The 24,174-nt window shown below is 41.1% G+C and overlaps 1 protein-coding gene across 2 annotated transcripts in view; it reads right to left on the reverse strand.

The window, feature by feature from the left end:
• gpc6a (glypican 6a) overlaps positions 1-21,270 on the reverse strand; it is a 155,976-nt gene extending 134,706 nt beyond the window's left edge. For both annotated transcript variants that reach the window (XM_046837834.1, XM_046837832.1), the window contains exon 1: positions 19,942-21,270. In XM_046837834.1, the coding sequence (XP_046693790.1) occupies positions 19,942-20,152 (211 nt within the window). In that variant the 5' untranslated portion in view covers positions 20,153-21,270. The remainder of the gene's footprint in view (positions 1-19,941) is intronic.
• Between the last annotated feature and the right edge of the window lie 2,904 nt (positions 21,271-24,174).

Below are 24,174 nucleotides of genomic sequence, written 5' to 3' on the forward strand. Positions count from 1 at the left end.
CCCCCATTCGCGGTAAAACCCACTCTTCTAAAAACTCGATTTTGCATTGTGCTTGTATTGGAGATACTGATATAGGTGAGGTGAGCAGGCCTTGGGGTGCACTCAGTGTTCCAGCATTCATCCCACAGGTGTTCAATAGAGTTGCAGCTCTATAGCCAATCAAGAGCTTCTACTGTAGGCCAATCCATGCAAATCAAGAGATTTGGACTCATTCAGCCACAAGGGCTTTTGTAAAGTCAAGTACTGATGTAGGTGAGGTGAGGAGGCCTGGAGAGCCTTAATAGGGTGTTCAATAGGGTTGGAGCTCAGTAACATATCTTCATGGAGCTGGCTTTGTGGACAGGCAGGGGCAGATAGGTTTGGGTCTCAGTTCAATTGAAGGAAAAATTTCATTCCACCGCTTCCAAAGACCTCCTACAATTACGACCTCAAACTTTGTAGTATCAGTTTGCGACGTTTCCCGGTTTACCAATAATTCACAGTACATTAGGGAGGTCCAAAAAAAAACAGGTGTTCTAGGTATAGGCAAACAAGGCCGTCCCCTATCACACAAACAGCTAGGGGAGGCACCAGTGAGCGCCCCCTGCCAGTATATGTTTATATAGAAATGGCCCTGCGTACAGTGTACCTTATCCCACCTAAATCACCTTGTGAAAATGTTTTGTGTAATTCTAAAAAAAAATATATATTAAGGAACAGCTTATTAGCCGACCTGCTGTGAAGCATGGTGTTGGCGGCATCACACTATGCAGCTGTTACACTTTTTCGCTATGACTAGTAAAGTTAGAAAGCATCATGAGTATCTCGAAAAAGCAAAACTATTTTCAGGACAAAACCTGCAAGCTGTGCGTTAAGACTTTTGATTGAATCGCTTTAGAGGAAAGAGAGAAACGCTTTAGGAAAAGGCCCAGTCAAAAAGTACTGATCTAAAATCCGATCGAGAAAAAGCTTGCCTAGTAACTCGAAGAGGGCTGCGCACATGAGATCCCCTCACAATTTGATAGATTTGGGGCATTTCTGCCAAGTTGGATCAAACTCCCAAAGCAATGATTTGAGTGTTAAGTCAGAAAGATTTTTACGTACCTCAAGAAAATAGCACGTTAACATTAGTCATACTTACGCAAAAAAATTGTTGTTGGGTTTTCTTTTTATTATTATTTCTCCAACCATTTAGCAGAAACCATAGCATTTAACATTCTATAGATTTTATCTGAGCTCCAACACCAGAATATAAAAAAAAAAAACCCAAACACTAACAAGTGAAGCCCTTCTCGTTACTCGGAACGTTTAAACAAGGAAGAAACTATCGAAAACATATATTTCAGATCCAACCTTGCTGTGACTCCGAACCCTGCTCGGATCAATTGTGAAATCGAATCCGCCGGTTACATGATCATTTTAACACTCGACCTGAAGACACCATGCTAGCAATAATCTCAGATGCTATGCCATAGACTATAAGGACAAATCTATTAAGAGACCTGATTTTTCCAGGTATATGGTTCTTCTTGAAATTGTTAGCACCCAATTTTATAGGACGTCTTTGGATGTGCTAGCATAAAATATTCCCTTTGCTTGAATTAGGAAACTCAAACCTATTCCAGCACTTGTTCACAAATGGTTGAAGGTTTACATGCCTTGGAGTGGAAGATCTCCTGCTATAGCATTTGCGGCATTTAGAAGACGCCCTTATCAAGAGCGAGGGCCTTGCAAAGGGTTAAGGGTTTACATGCCTTGGAGTGGAAGATCTCCTGCTATAGAATTTGTGGCATTTAGCAGACGCCATTATCCAGAGCGAGGGCCTTGCAAAGGGTTGAGGGTTTACATGCATTGGAGTGGAAGATCTCTGGCATTTAGCAGATGCCCTTATATAGATCTCTGACCTCAACTCTGAACACCTTTAGGACACACTGATTGCAGGCTAGGACTCCTCAACTCACTTACATCAGTACTAGACTTTACAAATAACCCATGTGGCTGAATGAACATCTTTTCAGAAGACTTTAGTTTATTTTGAGAGCAAATGGGGACTAAATCTCGAATGTTATGTTCAAGAAACAATCTTATGCTCAGGTGTTCACAAACTTTTGTCTGGACAATAGATTTGAAACCTTCTCATTGAATAACCACTAAGGTAAAAGTGCAAATACAGTGATTGCGGTGGTCTCATTATGAGTCATAGTTATGTGAAGGTCTAAATAGTGATGAGAAGGAAAACCTGTGGAAGTCTTATAACTTATGGAAAAAGGCCTTTCAAGAGTCTGGAGTATTTTGGCTGGAATGCTGCTCAGAATTGTTTTTTTTCCCAGAGGGGACTAAGGTGAACAGTTTTATGTGATGGATGAGTGGAGTCCGCCCCAACGCTTCGGGCCTTCCTTGTATGTGTGTAGATGTTACTAATATTAGGGAGGCTGGTGCCTGGGATTCAGTGGGCATTTTTTTAGCAGCCTTCTGGAATGTTTGTTTTATCAGATTCAGCACAGTTATCGAAGAACTGTGGTGTCCTATCTGAATCAATCCACCTCTTAATACCATCCTTATGAACACACACAGCTATGAAAACCATTAACATTATAGAGAAACGCAGTATAATAAAGTATAATAATCTCATTCAGCAAGATCGAATGTCATTACTTAAGCAAGAAACCCAATGAACACAATTAAGCAAGACTCCTTTCACTGTAGCCACAGCTGCACCGCCCGCAAACAGCGTCATCTCCAGCAGAAGTATCGATATTAACCTCATGAAATGACCCACTGTGCATTTTTGTGCATTTCTTCCCCGCGTTACGGTTTTGGTGGGGATTTGTAACGAAGGCAAATTGTGTGTTTTTGAGTTCTGAAATTCTACAAGATCGAAAACGCAAAAGTATAATCAAAAAGCTTAACAACTTTTTGAGCTGTTTTGGCCGAACTTTCCAGCTTCTCTTGAAAAATCCATCTCGTGAATGACATTTCTAAGAGCAAATTCTTCTCCTTTGTCAGCTATTGTGGAATGAATTTAAAAAAAGGTATTCACACAAATATATTTGACCTTGTGCAGTTTGTTACAGATGCAGTTTGCAAGCTCTGACTAGTGCACCCTCTGACCATCCAATCAAGGATGTTGATTAAACAAAAGCTTCAAGCAACATGGATTGTAAGTTATAGGGTGCCCACAGTCCAGATTGTGAAGACTCATACAGATAGATACCGTTCACCCTCGCAACATGTGATGTTTAGGCTGAACTCTGATTGGATAAATGAAGGCTTTGTTGGCCCTGATGGCCTTCCACTGTCGGTCAAGACAGGCTTGACAATGCTCCTGTAAACTACAGGACCTACCACGTAAGAACATTGTACATCTTGTCTTATCTTCCTTGTCAGTGTCAGAAGATGCTTTAACATGCAGGAATACAAAACTTAATATGAAAACTGTGTGTGGAAGAGCATCACATATACGCCCAAGACATGCTCAGATTTAGATAAGATTTAGAATCCCCCTATGCATAAAGCTAGCTCCATGAAGAAATGCTTCACATCGGTTGGAGTGGAACATCTCCTGCTATATTGCTACAACCCTATTGAACACCTTTGGGATGAATTGGAATGGCATCCCAGTCCTCCTCACCTCACCTACATCTCTGAATGAGCACAAATCTCCACAAAATCTGGTGAAACATCTTCCAGAAAAGTGGAGCGTATTATAACAACAAACGTGGGACTCAATGTGGAATGGGATCTTTAAAAAACACACCCAATTTTATGCTCAGGTGTCCACAAACTTTTTTCATACAGTGTGTACTAATCCCAAGAGCTTTGGATAAACTGAAGAATTCAGGCAAATTTTTTTTTATAAAATGTATATATAAAATAGTTGTCTACAGAACTCTTGTGTGTGTGTGTGTGTGTGTGTGTGTGTGTGTGTGTGTGTGTGTGCGTGTGTGTGTGTGTAATGATGTCTCAAGTGTGTGAGCTCCTGGTCCCTTTTTATCCTCTCAACTCCTGCCGGATTACTAAACACAGCAACACCTTACATTCCCTGTTGCCTAATTAACCCTTGAACACACCACACCACACCATACACACACACACACACACACACACACACACACACAGGGTTAAATCAGCCCCTTGTTTTCATGACAGGTAATTCCTCTGGTGTACAGGTGACTTATTATAATCAGAGTTTGTGCAGCTGCGGGAGAACTCTCGAGCCCCCAGGTGTTTGTGTGCGTGGGTAGGTGTGTGGGTAGTTGTGTGTGTACATGATTATAAGTAGAAAATGCAACAAATCCATAACGCTCCAAGAGAAGCTAAGAAACACAAGAAATAATTATATTGCAGGGGCAACAATTGTGTGCAGGGGCATCATTATATGGGAGCAAGTTTGGGTCTAGTTCAAATAAAGGGAAAATTTCATGTTAGCACATCCCAAGACGTCCTATAGAATTGTGTGCCTTTGACTTTGGGGTAACAGTTTGGGGGAGAACCATCTGGGTCAACTTATGAGGAAATGGATAAGGCTCAGGGTTACTAATTGGGGGTAATGCCCTGGAACTGCCAAACTGCCTTTGAGCAAGGCCCTTATCCCTACTCCATGGGGTGCTGTATCATGGCTGACCCTGCACTCTGACCTGGGGTGCAACTGCACATTTGCCAAGGGGTATGCAATATCCTATAGCCCCCTCCCATCAATTACACAGACAGGGCTGTTTAAACAGCTAGAAAGAGTTGATTAGGGCAGCTAATTGATTGCAAGGCGACATCCAAGTGGTGGTAATTAGGTGGCAGTGGATCGAAGGGAGTAGGAGTATTAACAGAGTGACCATTGGACAAAAAAAGGTCAAAAGCTTGACCAAAGAGCTGGAGCGAACTGCAAAATAGGGTGACCTTGTGGAAAGCAATGGAAGACCATTGATGTTAAAGGAAAATAGAGGTAAAAAAGGACCAGCAAGGGGTAAACTGGGTGGCAAATAAGAGTTAGCAAAAAAGAGCAAAAAAGGTTGGTACTGGGATGGTCAGGGAAGGTTTAAGCCTGAAGTCTGAAAGTGTTTTAAAAAAAAATATGTAGTGGAATGGCAGTGGGGAGAACAAACAGGTGAATCAGGTGTGGCAAAGGTGCTATTGATTTGGGTAAAAAGGTGTTTAATCAAGAGTTGACCAACAGGGGCAAAATAAAAGTGTCTATAGTGGAGTAAAGGATAAATACAAGAATAATTACACTACATCCAATGGCACCCCCTATATGTGCCGTTCCTATCCACTGCAGATACTGCATCCGAGGTGGTATCAAGTAAATGCATCTTCTACTATCTACTAATTTAGTTTTTCAATGGATTTGCAATGAAAAGCGTGCCCATTTTTAAATCAGCTCACCTCACTCAAGAAAAGGTGTTCAGGGCAATCAAATGGTTTACTAGTCACACTCTGTGGAATCAAGCACCCAGTCGAGTTTCCTTGGAGTGTATCAGGGCTGCCAAGGTGGGCGGCTTGTTTAATCTGTTTTTGCTGAATAATCTCTTCTTTCACCCAAGAGGGAGTGCACGATTAGCGCTAATTACCCTGCAATGCTAACAAACTGCGTGTGTGTTGTCGAGGTGTTTGCACTCAGATCAGAGATGAGTTTAGTGTGTTGTGGGTGCTGCTTTGATCACTCTGGTGAAACTTAATAAACCACTAAACAGTTAGCTCAGTATGCTAATCACTTGTATGCTAATCATTCCGAAGGTAATCACTTGGATGCGTCTGTTCAATGTCTGAGGATGGCGTGTGTAAAGTTGTGTGTCTTCGCACAAATACGTCCACCCACACACACACACACACACACACACACACACACACACACACACACAACAATAAGATAGAGCAGTGGTATGTGAGGTTTGTGTGAAAGCTAATAATGGAGCTATCGGAGCTGCTGTGGTAGCTGAATAATAATAGAATTTCCAACCGATTATCAACATGACACGAGCCAACTGACCACACACACAAACACACACACACACACTTTCTTTTTGTCTGAGCTTGAATACATTAATGCTCTTGTAACAGACAGCAAAACAAGACACCCACAGAGTAAGAGAAAAACTAAGCAAAACTAACCAGAAAAGTAAGCCGTTGAATATAATTGAATGAGAGAATGAGTGGACGGGTGAACTAAAGGAGGGAAGAAGGAGAAGTGAAATAAACAAGAGAACAAGTGAGAAAGTGAAAGAGTGGTAAAGAGAGCAAATGGATATGTGTGGGTGTTTGGCTGTGGATCTGGACTGTAAAAAAAAAACAAATACACAGAGAGGACTGTTTTTAAACAGGGAACAGCTAGAACGTGTTGATCAGGGGGGCAATTGCAAATGATTGCAAAGCTACAGTCAAGGGGTGGGGATTGGGTGGGAGGTGTAATAGGGGTGGAAGTATTAACAAAGTGACCAGTGGGCAAACAAAAGGTCAATAGCTTGACCACAAACAAACTGGAAAATTGAGTGATCTTATAGGAAGCAAAGGAACACCACTGATGTTGAACCAAAACAGAGGTGAAAAAGGACCTGCAAAGGTATGAGCAAAGCGGGGCAAATAGGTGGCAAATAAGATGGACCAAAGCAGGACAAAAGGATGGTCAGGAAAGGGGATACAAGTCATTAAAAGCTAAAAAGAGGTGAAGCAATTGTGGCAAAGGTGCAATTGAGTAGGGTAAAAGCGTTAAAACATCAGTTGACCAAAGGGGGCAAATTAAAAGGCTATCATGAAGTAAAATAGGGTGGTACTGTGGGGACTGGGAGGGGAAAGGGATACAAAGTCCAGGAGATCAGGAAATAGTTTCTAAAATACTTAAACTAGTATAATGGCACAGTCAAAGCCACTGAGATCACGTCCAACACCCACCCATTCTAGAGAAACTTAGCACATTTACGGCATACGCACTTATGACTTACAGTTGAGCAGTTGAGGGTTAAGGGACTTGATCAAGGGCCCAGCAGTGGCAGGTTTGCTTTCTTGTGACCTTCCGATCAAAAGTTCAATGTATTGACTACAAAGCTAGCAGCTCCCCACACATAATTGGCTGATTAGACAATTGCTTAAACAAGCATACAGGTGTTCGTAACAAAGTGTTTAACCTTGGAATCTATTTTGTCCACAATGTGTCCACATCTGTACCTTTGCGTTTTCTGACCTTGTGAACGCTGCATTTCTACATCCAAGCTTTTAGTCAAATCTGCAAATTGTTTTTCCTTTTTTTTTTAACTGTGAATACAGAGTAAAAATGGCATCCGGTGGGCGTTTGGAGATGCCTGTTAAAGTGAAGTGCACTTCTTTTCTCCGCGATAAAAGCGACTCTCTGCTGTCAGCAGCATTTGATCTTGTGAAAAGTAGAAAACTGTTGTGCTGTAAAAATGTGACGTCTCCATTAAGTCTCCATGTTTGACAGTATGCTGAATTAAAAAAGAAATAAATAAAAGATGTCACTTTCAAACCAGTAAAAAAAAAAAACATGGTAAATAACATGGTTTGAATTTTCTTTTTTTTTAAACAAAGCATGAGAGCATCTATTTAGAAAATCCATATTAGCGATGACTCGTATGCTAATTGCTCGTTTGAGCTGTTGACATCAGCACTTGTAGTAGTTGTAGTTTGTCATGCTAGTACATGGCTAGGCAGCTTGCTAAACTGCTAGCAAGCTAGATCTCGCTAGTCAAAGGTACAACATTCCTCTATCCACTTCTCCTTATTTTTCCCTTTCCTTTCATTCCTCACTTTCTTCTCGTCTTTTCTTTCCATTTCCATTCCATCTTTTCACCCTACTTTATCTGTAATATTTATCACTCTCCTTTCCATTGCCTTCATCTCCTCAGGCTCCTTCTATCCTTCCTTTATTCCTCTTTTCTTCTGTGCTTCCTTCCTTCTACTTATTCCTTTCTTTTTTCGCCCTTAGCTTTCTTCTCCTATCCCTCGCCAGCTGGCTTCTCATCCCACTTTCATCCCTCATTATCCTTTTTTATCATCATCATCCCTCCCTTTTCCCATCTTTCTCCTTATTCCTCTCATCCACTGCTTATTCATATCCGTGTTTTATGTGTTCTCTCCACCCCTCTTTCTTTGTTTGCATCCGTCTTGTCACATCTCCCTCTGTCTCTTTTGTGACCCTCTTATCAGGGCTGTGTTGACACAGTGCTGTGTGTAGTGGAGGAACTGATGAGCAAATATACATCTTTCAATCACACACACACACAGTGTCTGATTAAAGCCTACCTCTGAAGATCTTGAGATTTTCGGACCTCTGCCTTCATTACGTGTCATCTCATACATACTGTATAGAGATAGCTTAATCTCAAATGTTGCTCATCCACACTGAAATACGTGAAAATGCTCACGTTCCTGTACTGCTTTATCAACTTTCAAAAAGCTACTTTTTGTTGACGAAATATGCAGTCTTAGTGTAGACGGAAGACCAAAATGAAGAGAAAAATATGCATTTTCAAAACGAAAATATATATCAGTGTGGACATGGCCTTAGTCAGACTAGCCATAATTTACCCACTTCAGCTCTAGCTTAGCTGAAATAGCCCCTGTGCTATCCACATATGACTCTTGCTGGCTGAGTAAACTCCCTCCCACTTGCTCGAGTCACAATCAGGAATTTCTGGCTTAATCCTCTTCCACAGCAGCTTGATCCAAGTAATATTTGCGTCCAAAGCCAAATGACCAAACTCTTTCTAACGCTGACTCAAAATGACTGATGATGCTGTCAGGAACCTTTGACTAATCCCCTGCCCACAGTAACTCACAAATGTTCTCAGGAATCTCTAACTGCCCCAGTACCTCAAAACAAATGTGATAATGCTGTCAGAAATCTCAGATAGGGTTTCGATATGATTACTTTCGCTAGCAAGAACTGCCAACCAACCAACCCCCTCCCATAGTATTTCAAGCTGAGTAAGGATCCTGTCAGGAATCTGTAACTAAACCTGCTGCCAAAGTATTTCAAAAGTGAATATGCTGTCAAGAATCTCTGACTAAACCCCCTCTCATGGTATTTCAAGCTGGGTAAAAACCCTCAACAATCTCAAACTAAACCCTCTCACATAGTATTTTCTTACTGAGTCAAGATGCTGTCAGGAATCTCTGACTAAACCCATCCAAGAGTGTTTCAAGCGTTCAAGTGCCCCAGCGGTGTTTCATTGCAGAGTGAAAATGCTGTCAAGAATCTCTGACTAAGCCCTCTCCAAAAGTGTTTCAAGCTAAATGACAATGCTGTCAAAAATCTCCTACTAAACCTTCTCCCAAAGTGACTAAAAATGTCACAATGTTGTCAGAAATCTCCAACAAAAATCCCCCAACACAGTGACTAGAACCAATGCTGTCGGGAATCTCTGACTAAACCCTCACAGACAGTGTTTCAAGCTGAGTGGTGATGCTGTGGGGAATCTCTGGTAAAAGATGGTGACTTTAGGAAGGTGAAATGTTATAAAAGGAAGTGTGAGCTTGGTGGTTAAGACACTGGACCTCAAATTAGAAGGTTGAGTTTAAATCCCAGCACCACTGAACTGCTACTGTTGCGCTCTTAAATGTTTAGTTGTACAAATGAGCTCATTCTTTATAAGGGTATTTGGCAAATGCTGTAAATGTATTGATGTAGTAGGAATCTCCTACTCATCCTCTCAAGTAGAGTAATAATGCGGTAGGGAATCTCACATAAAGCCTTGTCTCTGAGTGTTTCACACTGAGTGATGATGAGGTTCGAGCTCTCAGACTAAATGATGACACTCTCAGGAATCTCTAACTAAACCCCCTCCTAGCTGCTGAAATTGAATTCTCTTCAGTATCTTCAGGCAAGTGCTGATGTTTTCACGAGCCAAAAGACCAGACCCTTCTCCTACAGTGACTCAAGAAAATTGGCTATGCTGTCAGTAATCTCTGACTAAACCCTCTGCCATGGTGGCTTGAGACAGGTGATAATGCGTGTGGGGGGATTTCACACTAAACCCCATCCCACAGATGACAAGGACCAGACCCTCCTCCTAGAGGGACTCAAGAAAATTGGCTATGCTGTCAGTAATCTCTGACTAAACCCTCTGCCATTGTGGCTTGAGACTAGTGATAATGCATGTGGGGGGATTTCAAACTAAACCCCTTCCCACAGACGACAAGGACCAGACCCTCCTCGTAGAGTGACTCAAGAAAATTGGCTATGCTGTCAGTAATCTCTGACTAATCCCTCTGCCATGGTGGCTTAAGACAAGTGATAATGCGTGTATGGGGATTTCAAACTAAACCCCATCCCACAGACGACACTGTCAGTAATCTCTGAATAAATTCTCTTCTACAGTGACTGCAAGAGGTAAAGTTTAAACAGGGTTAACCGATAATACCTTCAGGAATCTCCAACTAAACCCCAACTCAGTGCCACTCAAACTGAGTAAGAAAACCCTCTTCCCAACTAATTAAGTTATTCTTGCTATATCAAGCTACATCTATTTTTCAGCCCAATTCACTACACTAAAAACCATTTAGTCACCTCTGCTGCCACTAACACCCCCCCTGAGTTTATAATAAACTATAGCTATAAATTGCACAGACAAATATGAGATTGCTTACAAGAAATATACAAGTTAACTTGGCTATTTTTGGCCAAGCAGCACTTGTACTCCAGTTAGATTTTTTTTCTCTTTTTTTTTGGCTCAGCATTATTCCTTTCCTCACATCCACTCTCACTTAATAATGACATTCTTGTGCAAAGATCTTATAATAATTTTTTTCCCTTTAATTTTCACCACCGGCTTATGTGTTTTTAATGCTCAATTAATACAGCGGTTCTGTTCAACTGTGACATTTCTTTAGACTAGGTAATCATTCAATTGTCAACAGACCAATGCTAGGACTCAACCCGATAAATGACCCTGTCAGGAGTCTTTAAATAAAACCCAGTCCTGAGGCAGCTCAAGCCAAACAAAACCTCCTTTCACTGGACTAACTATTGTATCACATGTCAATGTGGACCCCGGATGTACTAATATCACTATAAGGTTAAAGCAGTGGCGGGCCGTGTCTAGCTTTTCTGGAAAATTAATTTTTAAGGTTGTCTGAGACTAAATCAATTTCTCTTCCTCCGTAGGAATAAAAAAGTCTAACTCAGATGTATTAATCTGAGCCGAACTTGGCTGTAACAGTTTCCCTCTGACAAACCAATCAGAGGACGGAAAGATGGTGACGCTATTCTGGGCCAGCTAGCTGCCCTGTGAGGTGAATATGAAATCAGATTGGTTAAAGAAACAGACTCATTGATAATATTATCTATGGTAAAAGGGCCAGCAGTACTGACTATGAAGGCCCTGGGCAGATTAGATTGACATGGCAGCACATAGAGGCTGAAATCTGATTGGAAAAAAATTTAACATCCGCATACACGTACTGGAAGCAGTGCAGCCAAGAGAAACGCCACGAAATGAAGAAAAGAAACTGTTGGGAATAAATTAATACAATTTCATGGAACAAATATTAGAATTTATGTTGTAAATGTAGGTCAGTCCTTCTGATAGTGTTTAGGCCAGCAGAGAAGGATTTGCTGGCCCTGACCGCACACCACTAGGTAAAAGTAAATTGAGTACTGAACAATCCCAACCCATTCCAGATCCATGAGCGTTAATACTGATTTGGTCCCCCTTTCCTGATACAACAGTTTCCCACTCCCACTCTTCTGGGAAGCCTTTCCGCTGATTTTGATTGTCCGGTGGACATCGATACCTTTTTTTGGCCACAAGAGCACAAAGGTTGAGCTGCGAACGGATGTCTAGCAATAAGGCCTGGAGTCATTTTGTTTTTTTCAGTACATCTTTAAATCGTTCATCTCCGAGGTCATATGATCTTTCATGCTATCCTCAGGAAACCTTATGAATAGGGACCGAAGAAATCTGTAATAAAGACTAAAATAAAAAGCCTTTTTCCTCTTCACACAAAGCCGTTCTAAACAATCACTGCCTCCAACTATGTGGCAAAAAAACTTTTTGGAAGCCAACTGAGTGACTTCAATATGCAATAACTCTGGGCGCGTGTGCGAGTGTGTATGAGTGTGTGTTTGTGTGTACGTTGGCAGTAATACATTCTGATGACCGACTGGCGTGATCTGAAAGTGGGAATGTGTGAGAAGCAACACACACACACACACACACACACACACACACACACACACACACAGAGTCAGTGTGAATCACACTGACAGTTCAAGATTGATCCACACAACAGGAACAGTTTGAGCACAGACGCTTAGTGTGTGTGTGTGTGTGTGTGTGTGTGTGTGTGTGTGTGTGTGTGTACTCTCTCTATTAAAAAATATGAATACTTTTATCAGGCAAGTGACTTAAATAAAGCAACGGCAATGCATTAGGCATGACATCGTAATTTTTGCCATAGAAGACAAATCACACACACACACACACACACACACACACACACACACACACACACAGCACACCACACTGTGCCCCAAGTACGACTTCCAGCATGTTGTTTGTTTCAGTTCGCACTCTGGGTCTGTTCTCCAAGCTGCCATTCTTTGATATTTCACACGTAATCTGGTTCGTTAATATTATAATAACGGCTCTCGTCATTTCTGCAGCGCTTCAGCAAAACTGTGACTAAATCCAGTCACGCTAAATAAAGCTCACACGAAGACAAACAACGAGCAGAAGATGCTCCAGATGAGAGAGAAAAAAAAACACAACAGACTATGCAAAATAAAAATTTGTATTAATAATGCCCAATCTTGTAAATAAATAAATATGGAAATGCACAGATATGAATTAAATATGGATGCGGAAATGTGCGCAGCTGCTCACGGAGCTTTGATGTACAATGATTTGGCTCAGGAAATGGAAATGATTTAAAAAACGTGTGGTGTGTTTATTTGTGTCAATAATCTGACATACTGTATGACGGTCACATGACTGCTGATTGAAATTGCATTTCTTTTATGGACGACTCAGAAATTGTTGAATCCGAAAGTGATTTCGTTTTTCCGCCGGAAAAAAACAGAACAATGATCAAAACATACTGTATATTCTGTGACAAAAGTATTGGGACGCCAGGCTTTTCTAGCCACGTGTGGTTCTTCACAACATTGGACATTCGCTAGAAGACCCAAACCTGTTCAAGCAAGAGAATGCACAAATCCAGCTCCATGAAGATCTGCTTTCCATGGGTTGGACTGGGAGATCTCTAACAGCTTCTCTAATGAGAGAATTGCAATTAAATGTGGAACAGGATGTTCTTAGAGCACAAACCTTTGTCCATACGCCTTCCATAAATTCCACATGGTGTTTGGAAAAAAAATGCGTTGAGATTCTGGCCACATACTTTAAACCCACCATTCTGCAATGAAAATCTAAATTCTCCACACCATTACACCACCAGCAGCCTGAACTTTTGACACAAGACTGCTTGAGTCCACAGATTCATGCTGGACCAATGTGCTGTACATGTTGAGCTGCTTTTCTTCTCAGCATAGACGTGAAAGTGTTTATTGGAGTAATATGGTCACATATATGGAAAATCTGGACACCTGACCAGAAGATTAGAATGTCCTTTTTTTTTTTTTCATTCCACATTTACTATTATAACAACCTCCACTCTTTTGGGAAGATGTTCCACTAGATTTTGTGGAGATTTATGGAGATTCAGAGACAAGGGCGTTAGTAAAGTCAATTTCTGATGTGGGTGACGTGAGGGGGGTCTGGGGTGGTGTGAAGAATTCAAACTAAAGTTTTTCAACAGAGTTGGAGCTCTATAGTAGGAGATCTTCCACTCCAACCCAACCCATGTAAAGGATAACTTTCTGATCATACGTCATGCTACCGCATCCGAAGACGTCCTGTGCAACTGGTAACGACGTGGTGAAGAACCACATATGGCCGAAAATGACGGGCGTCCAAATACTTTTTGGAAAATACTAATGATCATTTTGTTCATTTATGTATTTATTTATTGCATTTTTTTATAATCTAATTTTATCATAATCTAATATAAATATTATAATAAAATATAATAAGTGTTACTTGATATGAATGAGTCATGGCGCGACTTGGATAACAGCTGTCAAGTCATTAACCAGGATGATGTAACTCATGATAAAGCATCATGAGAATAAGACACACACACACACACAAACACACACACACACAAACACACACACGTGCTATCAGCTCCACCCGCTCCACATGCCATCGCTCCAATGTGATTACTGCACAATACATAATGACACCGTGTGTGTGTGTGTGTGTGTGTGTGTGTGTGTGTGTGTGTGTGTGTTTTAACACCAAACTCACGCCCGAAGCCCTTAATGTATTCAACACGGCCAGCATGAGAGTGGAGCCCCCTACTGACGTGTCTCTCTCTCACCTCTCACTTCCTATCTGTCTGTCTGTCTGTCTGTCTGTCTGTCTGATTATCTGTCTGTCCGTCTGCCTGTGTGCAAAAAGCACTACCGCTGAGCTCGGCGCCACGGCACCCCGAATTACCACATGATGCAGAAATAAAAATAAGCAGATGCAAACATAATGACCTGTGCATAAAGCACGGGAGGAAATGTGCAAGATAGGCAAGAATTAGCAGTGCACAACGTTTTTATTCATTAAATATATAAATAAATAAATCACATAAATAAATCACCAAAGCACATAGTTAAACATGCAGGTATTAATGATAATCAAAGCAACTTTTTTACTTTGAAATAATTGGGAAAGCAATGTACAATAAAACCAAAACAGAAAAAAAAAATACATCTAAATCCAAAGCAGAAAAAAAAAGTAAAAGAAAAAAAGACACAAAATATAATCGAGACCAAAAACAAGCAAATGTACAAAAAAAATAAAACATAGGAATCAACAATGAAAGAAATAAAGCACAGTTAATACAATAAAAAATGCATGGAAAATATCATCACAGCAAAATAAGTAAATGAATCAATTATTATTTTTATTATTAATAATAATTTTAATAAACCAACTGCATTTATCACAAATATATTTGAATTCAAAAAGTGCAAAACATGAACAACAAAAAATGTCTAGAGAAGCAATAACTAATTAAATTCAGTCCAATAAAATAGAAAATATATAATAAAAGTGGTTTAACAACAAAATATTCTCAAAACACAAAATAAGACAAATTTAAATGAATGATTTATGTGTATGTAAAATGTTTTGTTTGAGTGGGAAGAATTAAGGCAAAAAAATATAAAGACAAAAAAAAGAAAATGCAAAATATAAGTGAAGCATAAAAAAAGCAACATCATGAATAAGCAGTACGGGAAAAAAAAAAACCAGGCTAGTTGGATAAAGGAAGCAGCAAAACTACTCAGACTTCAGAATACTTCTTCTGTATTTGTGTGCACTCGTGCTTATCCACTTCCTCAATCCTCACTTAGCTTTAAAATTGGGCTTTCGAGCCGCTGCCTCGATCACTCCAGCACCGGTACATCAATCTCCACTCAGAGAATCCTGACACAACAACTTCCTCCTGCCTCCTGACAATCTTTTTCGTTCATTGTTTATCAAAAACTGGCATTTTATCTCATTATTTACTGTAAGGTTTCTCATTGTTTACAAAAAGTTGTGATGAAACTTTCTTTATTCGCCGTTACTTACAGTAAGGAAAATAAGTATTTGAACACCCTGCTATTTTGCAAGTTCTCCCACTTAGAAATCATGGAGGGGTCTGAAATTGTCATCGTAGGTGCATGTCCACTGTGAGAGACATAATCTAAAAAAAAAATCCAGAAATCACAATGTATGATTTTTTAACTATTTCTTTGTATGATACAGCTGCAAATAAGTATTTGAACACCTGAGAAAGTCAATGTTAATATTTGGTACAGTAGCCTTTGTTTGCAATTACAGAGGTCAAACGTTTCCTGTAGTTTTCACCAGGTTTGCACACACTGCAGGAGGATTTTGGCCCACCTCCACACAGATCTTCTCTAGATCAGTCAGGTTTCTGACCTGTCGCTGAGAAACACGGAGTTTGTGCTCCCTCCAAAGATTCTCTATTTGGTTTAGGTCTGGAGACTGGCTAGGCCATGCCAGAACCTTGATATGCTTCTTACAGAGCCACTCCTTGGTTATCCTGGCTGTGTGCTTCGGGTCATTGTCATGTTGGAAGACCCAGCCTCGACCCATCTTCAATGCTTAAACTGAGGGAAGGAGGTTGTTCCCCAAAATCTCGCAATACATGGCCCCGGTCATCCTCTCCTTAATACAGTGCAGTCGCCCTGTCCCATGTGCAGAAAAACACCCCAAAGATGATGCTACCACCCCATGCTTCACAGTAGGGATGGTGTTCTTGGATGGTACTCATCATTCTTCTTCCTCCAAACACGTTTAGTGGAATTATGACCCAAAAGTTCTATTTTGGTCTCATCTGACCACATGACTTTCTCCCATGACTCCTCTGGATCATCCAAATGGTCATTGGCAAACTTAAGACGTGCCTGAACATGTGCTGGTTTAAGCAGGGGAACCTTCAGTGCCATGCATGATTTCAAACCATGACGTTTTAGTGTATTACCAACAGTAACCTTGGAAACGGTGGTCCCAGCTCTTTTCAGGTCATTGACCAGCTCCTCCCGTGTAGTTCTGGGCTGATTTCTCACCTTCCTTAGGATCATTGAGACCCCACGAGGTGAGATCTTGCATGGAGCCCCAGTCCGAGGGAGATTGACAGTCATGTTTAGCTTCTTCCATTTTCTAATGATTGCTCCAACAGTGGACCTTTTTTCACCAAGCCGTAGCCCTTTCCAGCCTTGTGGAGGTGTACAATTTTGTCTCTAGTGTCTTTGGACAGCTCTTTGGTCTTGGCCATGTTAGTAGTTGGATTCTTACTGATTGTATGGGGTGGACAGGTGTCTTTATGCAGCTAACGACCTCAAACAGGTGCATCTAATTTAGGATAATAAATGTAGTGGAGGTGGACATTTTAAAGGCAGACTAACAGGTCTTTGAGGGTCAGAATTCTAGCTGATAGACAGGTGTTCAAATACTTATTTGCAGCTGCATCATACAAATAAATAGTTTAAAAATCATATATTGTGATTTCTAAATATTTCTTTTTTAGATTATGTCTCTCACAGTGGACATGCACCTACGATGACAATTTCTGTGTTGAAATTTCATCATATACTATCAGTTAGTGAAAATAAGAATTTCAGGTGACCATGTGTTCGAATTTAAATGTTTACATCATTATTAATCCTTAAATATTATTGATTTGCCATTTGTTTAGTGTAAAGCAGCATTTCCATGTTGTTATTTGCTGTAATGTATGTAATGTAATGTAAAGTAATGTTTACTAGAAATTTGTGATGAAATGTCAGTATTCACCATGAGCATCATGTAAATGACAATTTCAGATCATCTTGTGCTAGAAGTTTCATTTTTATGTCATTATTTACAGTAAAATAGTTTCATTTAACACTTATTTTTGTGTAAAGTCACATTTCTGTTAACATTTCATTGTAAAGTTAGCATTTTTTGTCGTTGCTTGCTGTAAATTTGTGTTGAAATTTCATTATTCACTACGTTATGTGTACGTTTGCGTTTTATTTATTTTATTACTTAATTTTGTCATTATTACCACTTGAATTGTACCATTTTGCTCTTGCTTTAGTGTAAAGCGTTACATAGTGTAAAGTTTGTCATTTGTTAGCTGCTAAATTGGCATTTTTTGCTGTTAATTGTACTTTAAGAATTTACTTTAAGTTTTGTACATAAGCTTTCTAATGTTTCTATCCACTGTAAATTGTTACATTGTAAGATTATTTTCCCATAAATTACAATTACAGTGACGTTGTTTGCTGTAAACGTGTAAATTCGCCTTATTTCAAAGAAAAAGTTTTATTTCACTTCTATGACATCGTTTATTATGAACTGACATGATAATGTTGTTATTTTATGCTGTATTTATTATCACAACCATACTGTCTTTAGTATCCACTTTTCCAGAAAAAAAAGAATAAAAAAAGAAAAAAGAAAGCTGCAGTTCAGAGCGTGATGTGTTCACAGATCTGAGCGTTTCCCTTGTTTACTTTCTATTAAAGGCCGAGCGCTCATGAGTAATTAATTTCGCCTCGGGGTGCTGTCACCAACACCCATCTTCATCTCCGCACTCACACACTAAATAAATAAATACCAAGCCGCTGCAGTCCGCCAACCAAACAGTTGAACTACGTGAATATGGAGGCTGTGATTTAACGTCCCCGCAGTCAATACGGAATCGATAGCCAGCGTTAGCCAATTAGCTAACTTTAGCTTCGCTCATCAATATTGCAAATGATTTGGTGAGCAGCTTGCACTTGAACTTCCTTCACACACATGCTCATAATTGCATGTGTGGCTGTGTGTGTGTTTCTCTGTAAAACCCCAACCTACTCCTTCTACCAATAGAAAAACCCCTGATCCTGTAAGTTTTAAACCGAACAGCATGTTTTGGTCCAGTGAAGGCATCATGGCAATGTACAGTGGTTCCTTCTTTTTTTTCCTACAGGACATTTCTGATTGCTATACACACATTCCCTGTCCTCCATCGATGGAAAACCCCTGATCCTGTCAAACAGTTTATAAACCGGACGGCACGTTCGGGACGAGTGAATGCACCCTGGCATGCGTTCAACAAACCGATAATGTGCTGTGTTTTCTTTTTTTTTCCTGTAGGAAATTTGATCGGATAAACTCATCCAGGTCTTCATCACTTAGGAATACACACACGCGCGCACACACACTTCAGTTTTTCTTTCAATTTGTGAAATAGCGCTTTTTTGACCAAATCATGGCAAATTTACCGCAGCAATACGTCCGACTTTCTAACTCTAAACTCCTGAGCAACCGATTAAGGCTTTTTACAAGGGCCCTAAACCTTAACCCCAACACCCTAAACCCTTAAACAGTGGTATTAGTCTAAGCAACCCAAGACCTACGATTAAACACCAAATCAGATCGCCTGGATGATCAACGGATTCTGATTGGTTGGTATTTGTTTCGCTTTCTTTCGAACTTCAGCTCTAATAATAGTGTTTAGTGTTAATTGGCCCAATCGTTTCTATAGTAACGCCGCTCGTTCCGAATCGAACAGATCCTTGGAAAAAAAAGTGTTTACACAACGTCTTTGCAACTGTCTGAGACAAAAGCTGTCAGTTTTTGAATGTTTTTTTGGCTGATTCAAAGTAACATATGCTAAAAGACAGAGCGCGGATGAGCCTTTACGGCTAAAACGATCGACATAAGTGATGAAGGATTTCATTCTACACGCAGCTCTAAATTGATTAAAAAAAAAAGTACTTCAAGACGGTTCAGACGCCCTGCTCAGGTATAAACAGGAATAAATCCCAATTTCTCCGTGTAACAGTTGCTACGCTGTTTCGCGGGACGCCGTCACGGATCGTTCGACTACGAACAGCAGATTTTTATTTTTTTTTTCTATTTATTTAAATCTCAACTTGTGGTGGTGGTGGTGAAGCATCCAGATGTGCGCCAGGGTCAGAAATGGAGGCACAGTGCAAAGAACTGAGATTTGAGATTAAAGTAAAGTTCGAACCCTAAGGAGGACGAGGATGAGAAGAAAAAGAAGAAGAAAAAGAAGGAGGAGGTTTTCAAAGACAGAATTTCATCATATATATATACACACACACCGAACCTTTAATCCTACTTCTAAACCCCATGACTGGTATTAGAAAGACTCAAGAAAAGACAGAGAAACTGGAGGATGATGGACCAGACGCCTGAGGAGATGCTCCCCATGCCAACAGAGTTCCCCGCCTTTTAATTCCTTGATCCTCCATTCCATCCCAAACCCGTTCCATTACCAACCCACTAAAGAGTCTGAGCACTCTAACAGGTCCCTTTAAAAAAATGAGACCAGACCCAAGAATTTTTTCTTCCTCTTCTTTCTTTCTTTCTTTCTTTCTTTCTTTCTTTTTTTTACCTGCAGTCTGGTGCTGGTTGATCCTGATGGAGGTGAAGCCCCGCTCGACCAGCGCCTGCTGGACATCCCTGCAGCTCCGCGATGCTCCATCATCGGCGTCCTCCTCATCCTCCATGCGCTCGCGTTCCCGGTCGCGCTCGGCGCCGCGTCCTCCCGAGCACAGGCAGAGCGCCGCGCACAGAGCCAACACACACACCTGCAGCCTCACCATGCTGACCGGGAAAAAAGAAAAAAGGGAAAAAAAAAGAAAAAAAAAAAAAGAAACACTCCAAATCAAAGCCCAGGTCCACTCCGTCCACCTCGCTCGCTCTGTGATCAGAGTTTCCTCCTTGCGCTCTTCATAGCGCAGAGCGTGCGTAAGCCGGCAGCGCGCTATTGGAAAACACACACACACGCACACACACACACGCAAAACAAAACCAAAAAAAAAAAATCCGCACCGACCAACAGCAGCCCAGTAACTTCTGCTGTACACACTGAGCTGCTGCGAGTGTGTGTGTGTGTGTGTGTGTGTGTGTGAGTGAGTGTGAGTGTGTGAGAGAGTGCGAGACACAGACAGCAATACACACACACACACACACACACACACACACACACAGAGCTCGTGCGCCCAGAAAATCCCGGAGTGGAGTCGCCGGAGCTCGTGATGTGGATTGAGGGATATTTTTATTTAGCCTACTTGATGATTAATATGGTCGCTCGAGCAGCAGATGGGAAAGTGCTGCTCGGCTCGGCGAACGTGAAGCTCGAGTCGTGCCGAGAGCGTTAAACAACAGCGAGGAGCCGATCGGAAAACAAACCGTCACGCAATCCCCCCCCGAGGAACCCACGTGGAACGGGCACGTGGCCCAACTGTAGAACGGAATTCAGCTGCAAACCTCCAAACGACCTCACCTTTAGTGTCTGTCTGATGGCATTCGGGCAACAGATGAAGATTTTAACGTCTCACTGAGCGTGGAATTCGAACGCAGGCCCCCTTATCGAGTCGTACCGGAGCAGTTGATGGAGGTTTCGAGGTTCGAGTGGTCTCGGAACAGTAGATGGTGCTTTTGACTTTTCCTAAGCGGATCAATTTGGCGCCGGTCATCCAGGAACCTTAAACCAAGATTTCAATGTGTCTAATAGAACTGTACATTTCAATGTCTACCCTATTACTGAGTTGTACTGGAGCAGTAGATGAAGGTTTTGAGATGTTCTGGTTACCAATAAACCTTGAATCCTAAACCTGTACCCTTATCTACTGGTTTTGGAGCTCCTAAAGGTTTCAACGTGTCTCATTGGGTTTCAATAAACTCTACATTTGAATGCCTACCCCATATCGAGTTGTATTGGACTAGTAGATGGAGGTTTTAAAATGTCCTGTTCATCCAAGAAACCTTAAACCATAATCCCCAGACCCTAATCAATTGGTATTCAAGCTGGTAATGGTGGTCCCATTCAGTCTTATTGATCTCCACATTTGAATTTCTACACCTTTATCAAGACATTCCTTGGTTGTCCAAGAACCTTAAACCATAATCCCTGCATCTTTATTAAGGGGTGTTGGAGCAGTCGATGGAGGTATTAACACATCTCCTGACAACCATGGACTCTGACCCCTACATCCTAAAGCCTTATATTACCAATGGAGCATTGAATGAAGGTTTTAAAGTGCCTCTCATTCTGTTTTACCCCTTAAATGGTAGATGAAGAGTTCAACACATTATTTCGCCATGGATATGTAGATCCTCCAGGTCTAGAACTGGAGGTATAGCTGCAGATCGTCCAGGAACAGAACTGGAGGTATATCTGCAGATCATCCAGGAACAAAACTGGAGGTATATCTGGAGATCCTCTAGGACCGAACTGGAGGCATATCTAAAGGTCCTCCAGGAATAGAATTGGAGGCATATCTAAAGGTCCTCTGGGAACAGAAGAAACTCCAGATTTACCTTGAGTTCTGTTTCTAGAGGATCTGCAGATATAACTTCATTGTTGTTCATAGATCCTCTAGAAACAGAACTCAAGGTGAATCTGGAGTTTCTTCAGGTCCAGAACTGGAGGTATTGCTATAGATCTTCCAGGAACGGAACTGGGGGATTATCTGGGGATCTACCAGGTACAGAACTGGAGGAATATCTGGAGATCCTCCAGGACAGAACTGGAGGCATATCTAGAGGTCCTCCAGGAACAGAACTAGAGGCATATTTAAAGATCCTCCAGGAACAGAACTAGAGGCATATTTTAAGATCCTTCAGAGACAGACCTTGAGGCATATCTGTAAATCCACCAGGAATAGAACTGGAGGTATATCTGCAGATCTTCCAGGAACAGATTCTCTAGATACAGAGACAAAAGGGACACCTGAGACTTGTAGTGACTCCAAGTACAGAAATATCAGGACTCCTGCAGGTTCTCCAGGTACAAAGACAGAGGAACATCTGTTGATTTTCCATGATCTAAGTTACAGGAATAGCTGAAGCTCCTCAGTGTATAGAGATACGGAGGGACAGCTGCAGATCTTTTAAGTACAGAAGCTGTGAGACATTTGAAGCTTCCTTTAGGCTGGAATTTTGTTTTCATTTTAGAGACAGTGGAATTAATTCAGTGTCAGTTACAGCACCGTGTGTGTGTGTGTGTGTGTGTGTGTGTGTGTGTGTGTGTGTGCGTTTCGATCTAAATCCGAGGTGTGAAATCATTAACCTGGAGAGCCGTACAAACCTGCAGTCCTCCAAGATCAAAGCCTTGAATTTGGTGTAAAATGATCTCGCTGGCCGGGAATCTCCTACAGCCGAAGGGAAAGACGTGCTCCACTTCCCCTGGATCAAACCTCACTACCAAATTAATACGCTGCTACAATAATTAACACAACCTCCATCATCCTTTACACACCACCCAGCGTACTTAACGCAGAACACGTGGTAATTAACACAGAGTAAATAAGGCGCCATATTCGCCTGATGTAGCACTACATTAACATTCCATTAGCGCTGCTGGCTTTATTAACATCAGACGCTACATTAACTCCAAACACTGGAAGCTGCATTAACACCAGTCACCGCATCGTCATGGGCTACTGCATTAACACCAGGATCTCTGTTACTGTAAACATTGCATTAACATTAAGTTCTAACGCAACCCTGGGCGCCGCGTTAACACCATGATCTGCATTAATATCAGACTCTACTAACACTAGGAGCTGCATTAACACCGGATCTGCATTAATATCAGACTCTACTAACACCAGGAGCTGCATTAACACCGGATCTGCATTAATATCAGACTCTACTAACACCAGGAGATGCATTAACACCAGACTTTGCATAAACATTATGTTCCACATTAATTTTAGATACTACCAACATCAAAAGCTGCATTAACACCAGACTGTGCATAAACACCATGTTCCACAATAATATCAGACACAACTAACACTAGGAGCTGCATTAACACCATACTTTGCATAAACACCATGTTCCACATTAATATCAGACACAACTAACACTAGGAACTGCATTAACACTAGACTTTGCATAAACATTATGTTCCACATTAATATCAGACATTAATAACACCAGAAGCTGCATTAACACCAGACTTTGCATAAACACCATGTTCCACATTGATATCAGACACAACTAACACTAGGAACTGCATTAACACTAGACTTTGCATAAACACCATGTTCCACATTAATATCAGACATTAATAACACCAGAAGCTGCATTAACACTAGACTTTGCATAAACACCATGTTCCACATTGATATCAGACACGACTAACACTAGGAGCTGCATTAACACCAGACTTTGCATAAACACCATGTTCCACATTAATATTAGACACTACTAACACCGGAACTGCATGAACACCAGACTTTGCATAAACACCAAGAACTGCATTACAACAGCAAGTATATTAACACCATGATCTGCATCGATCTCAAACACTACTAACACCAGGAACTGCACCAACACAAGGGGATTCCACATAACTAACACCAGGAGTTGCATTATCACAAAGAGCTGCATTAACACCGGGTACCGCAATCAGGCACTTTATAAACACCAGGCCCTGTATTATCACAGAGATCTGCATTAACACTAAGATGTTCTAATCATTAGCCGCATTAACACCAAGCACTACATTAATACCGAGTTGCATAAACATTTAAGCTGCATGAAGGTCAGGAGCTGCATTGTACTAAGTGCTGCATTAAGAGCAGCAGCTGCATAAACAGTAAGAGCCGCATAT

Source organism: Silurus meridionalis, chromosome 24 (assembly GCF_014805685.1).
Source record: "Silurus meridionalis isolate SWU-2019-XX chromosome 24, ASM1480568v1, whole genome shotgun sequence".
Lineage (NCBI taxonomy): Eukaryota > Metazoa > Chordata > Actinopteri > Siluriformes > Siluridae > Silurus > Silurus meridionalis.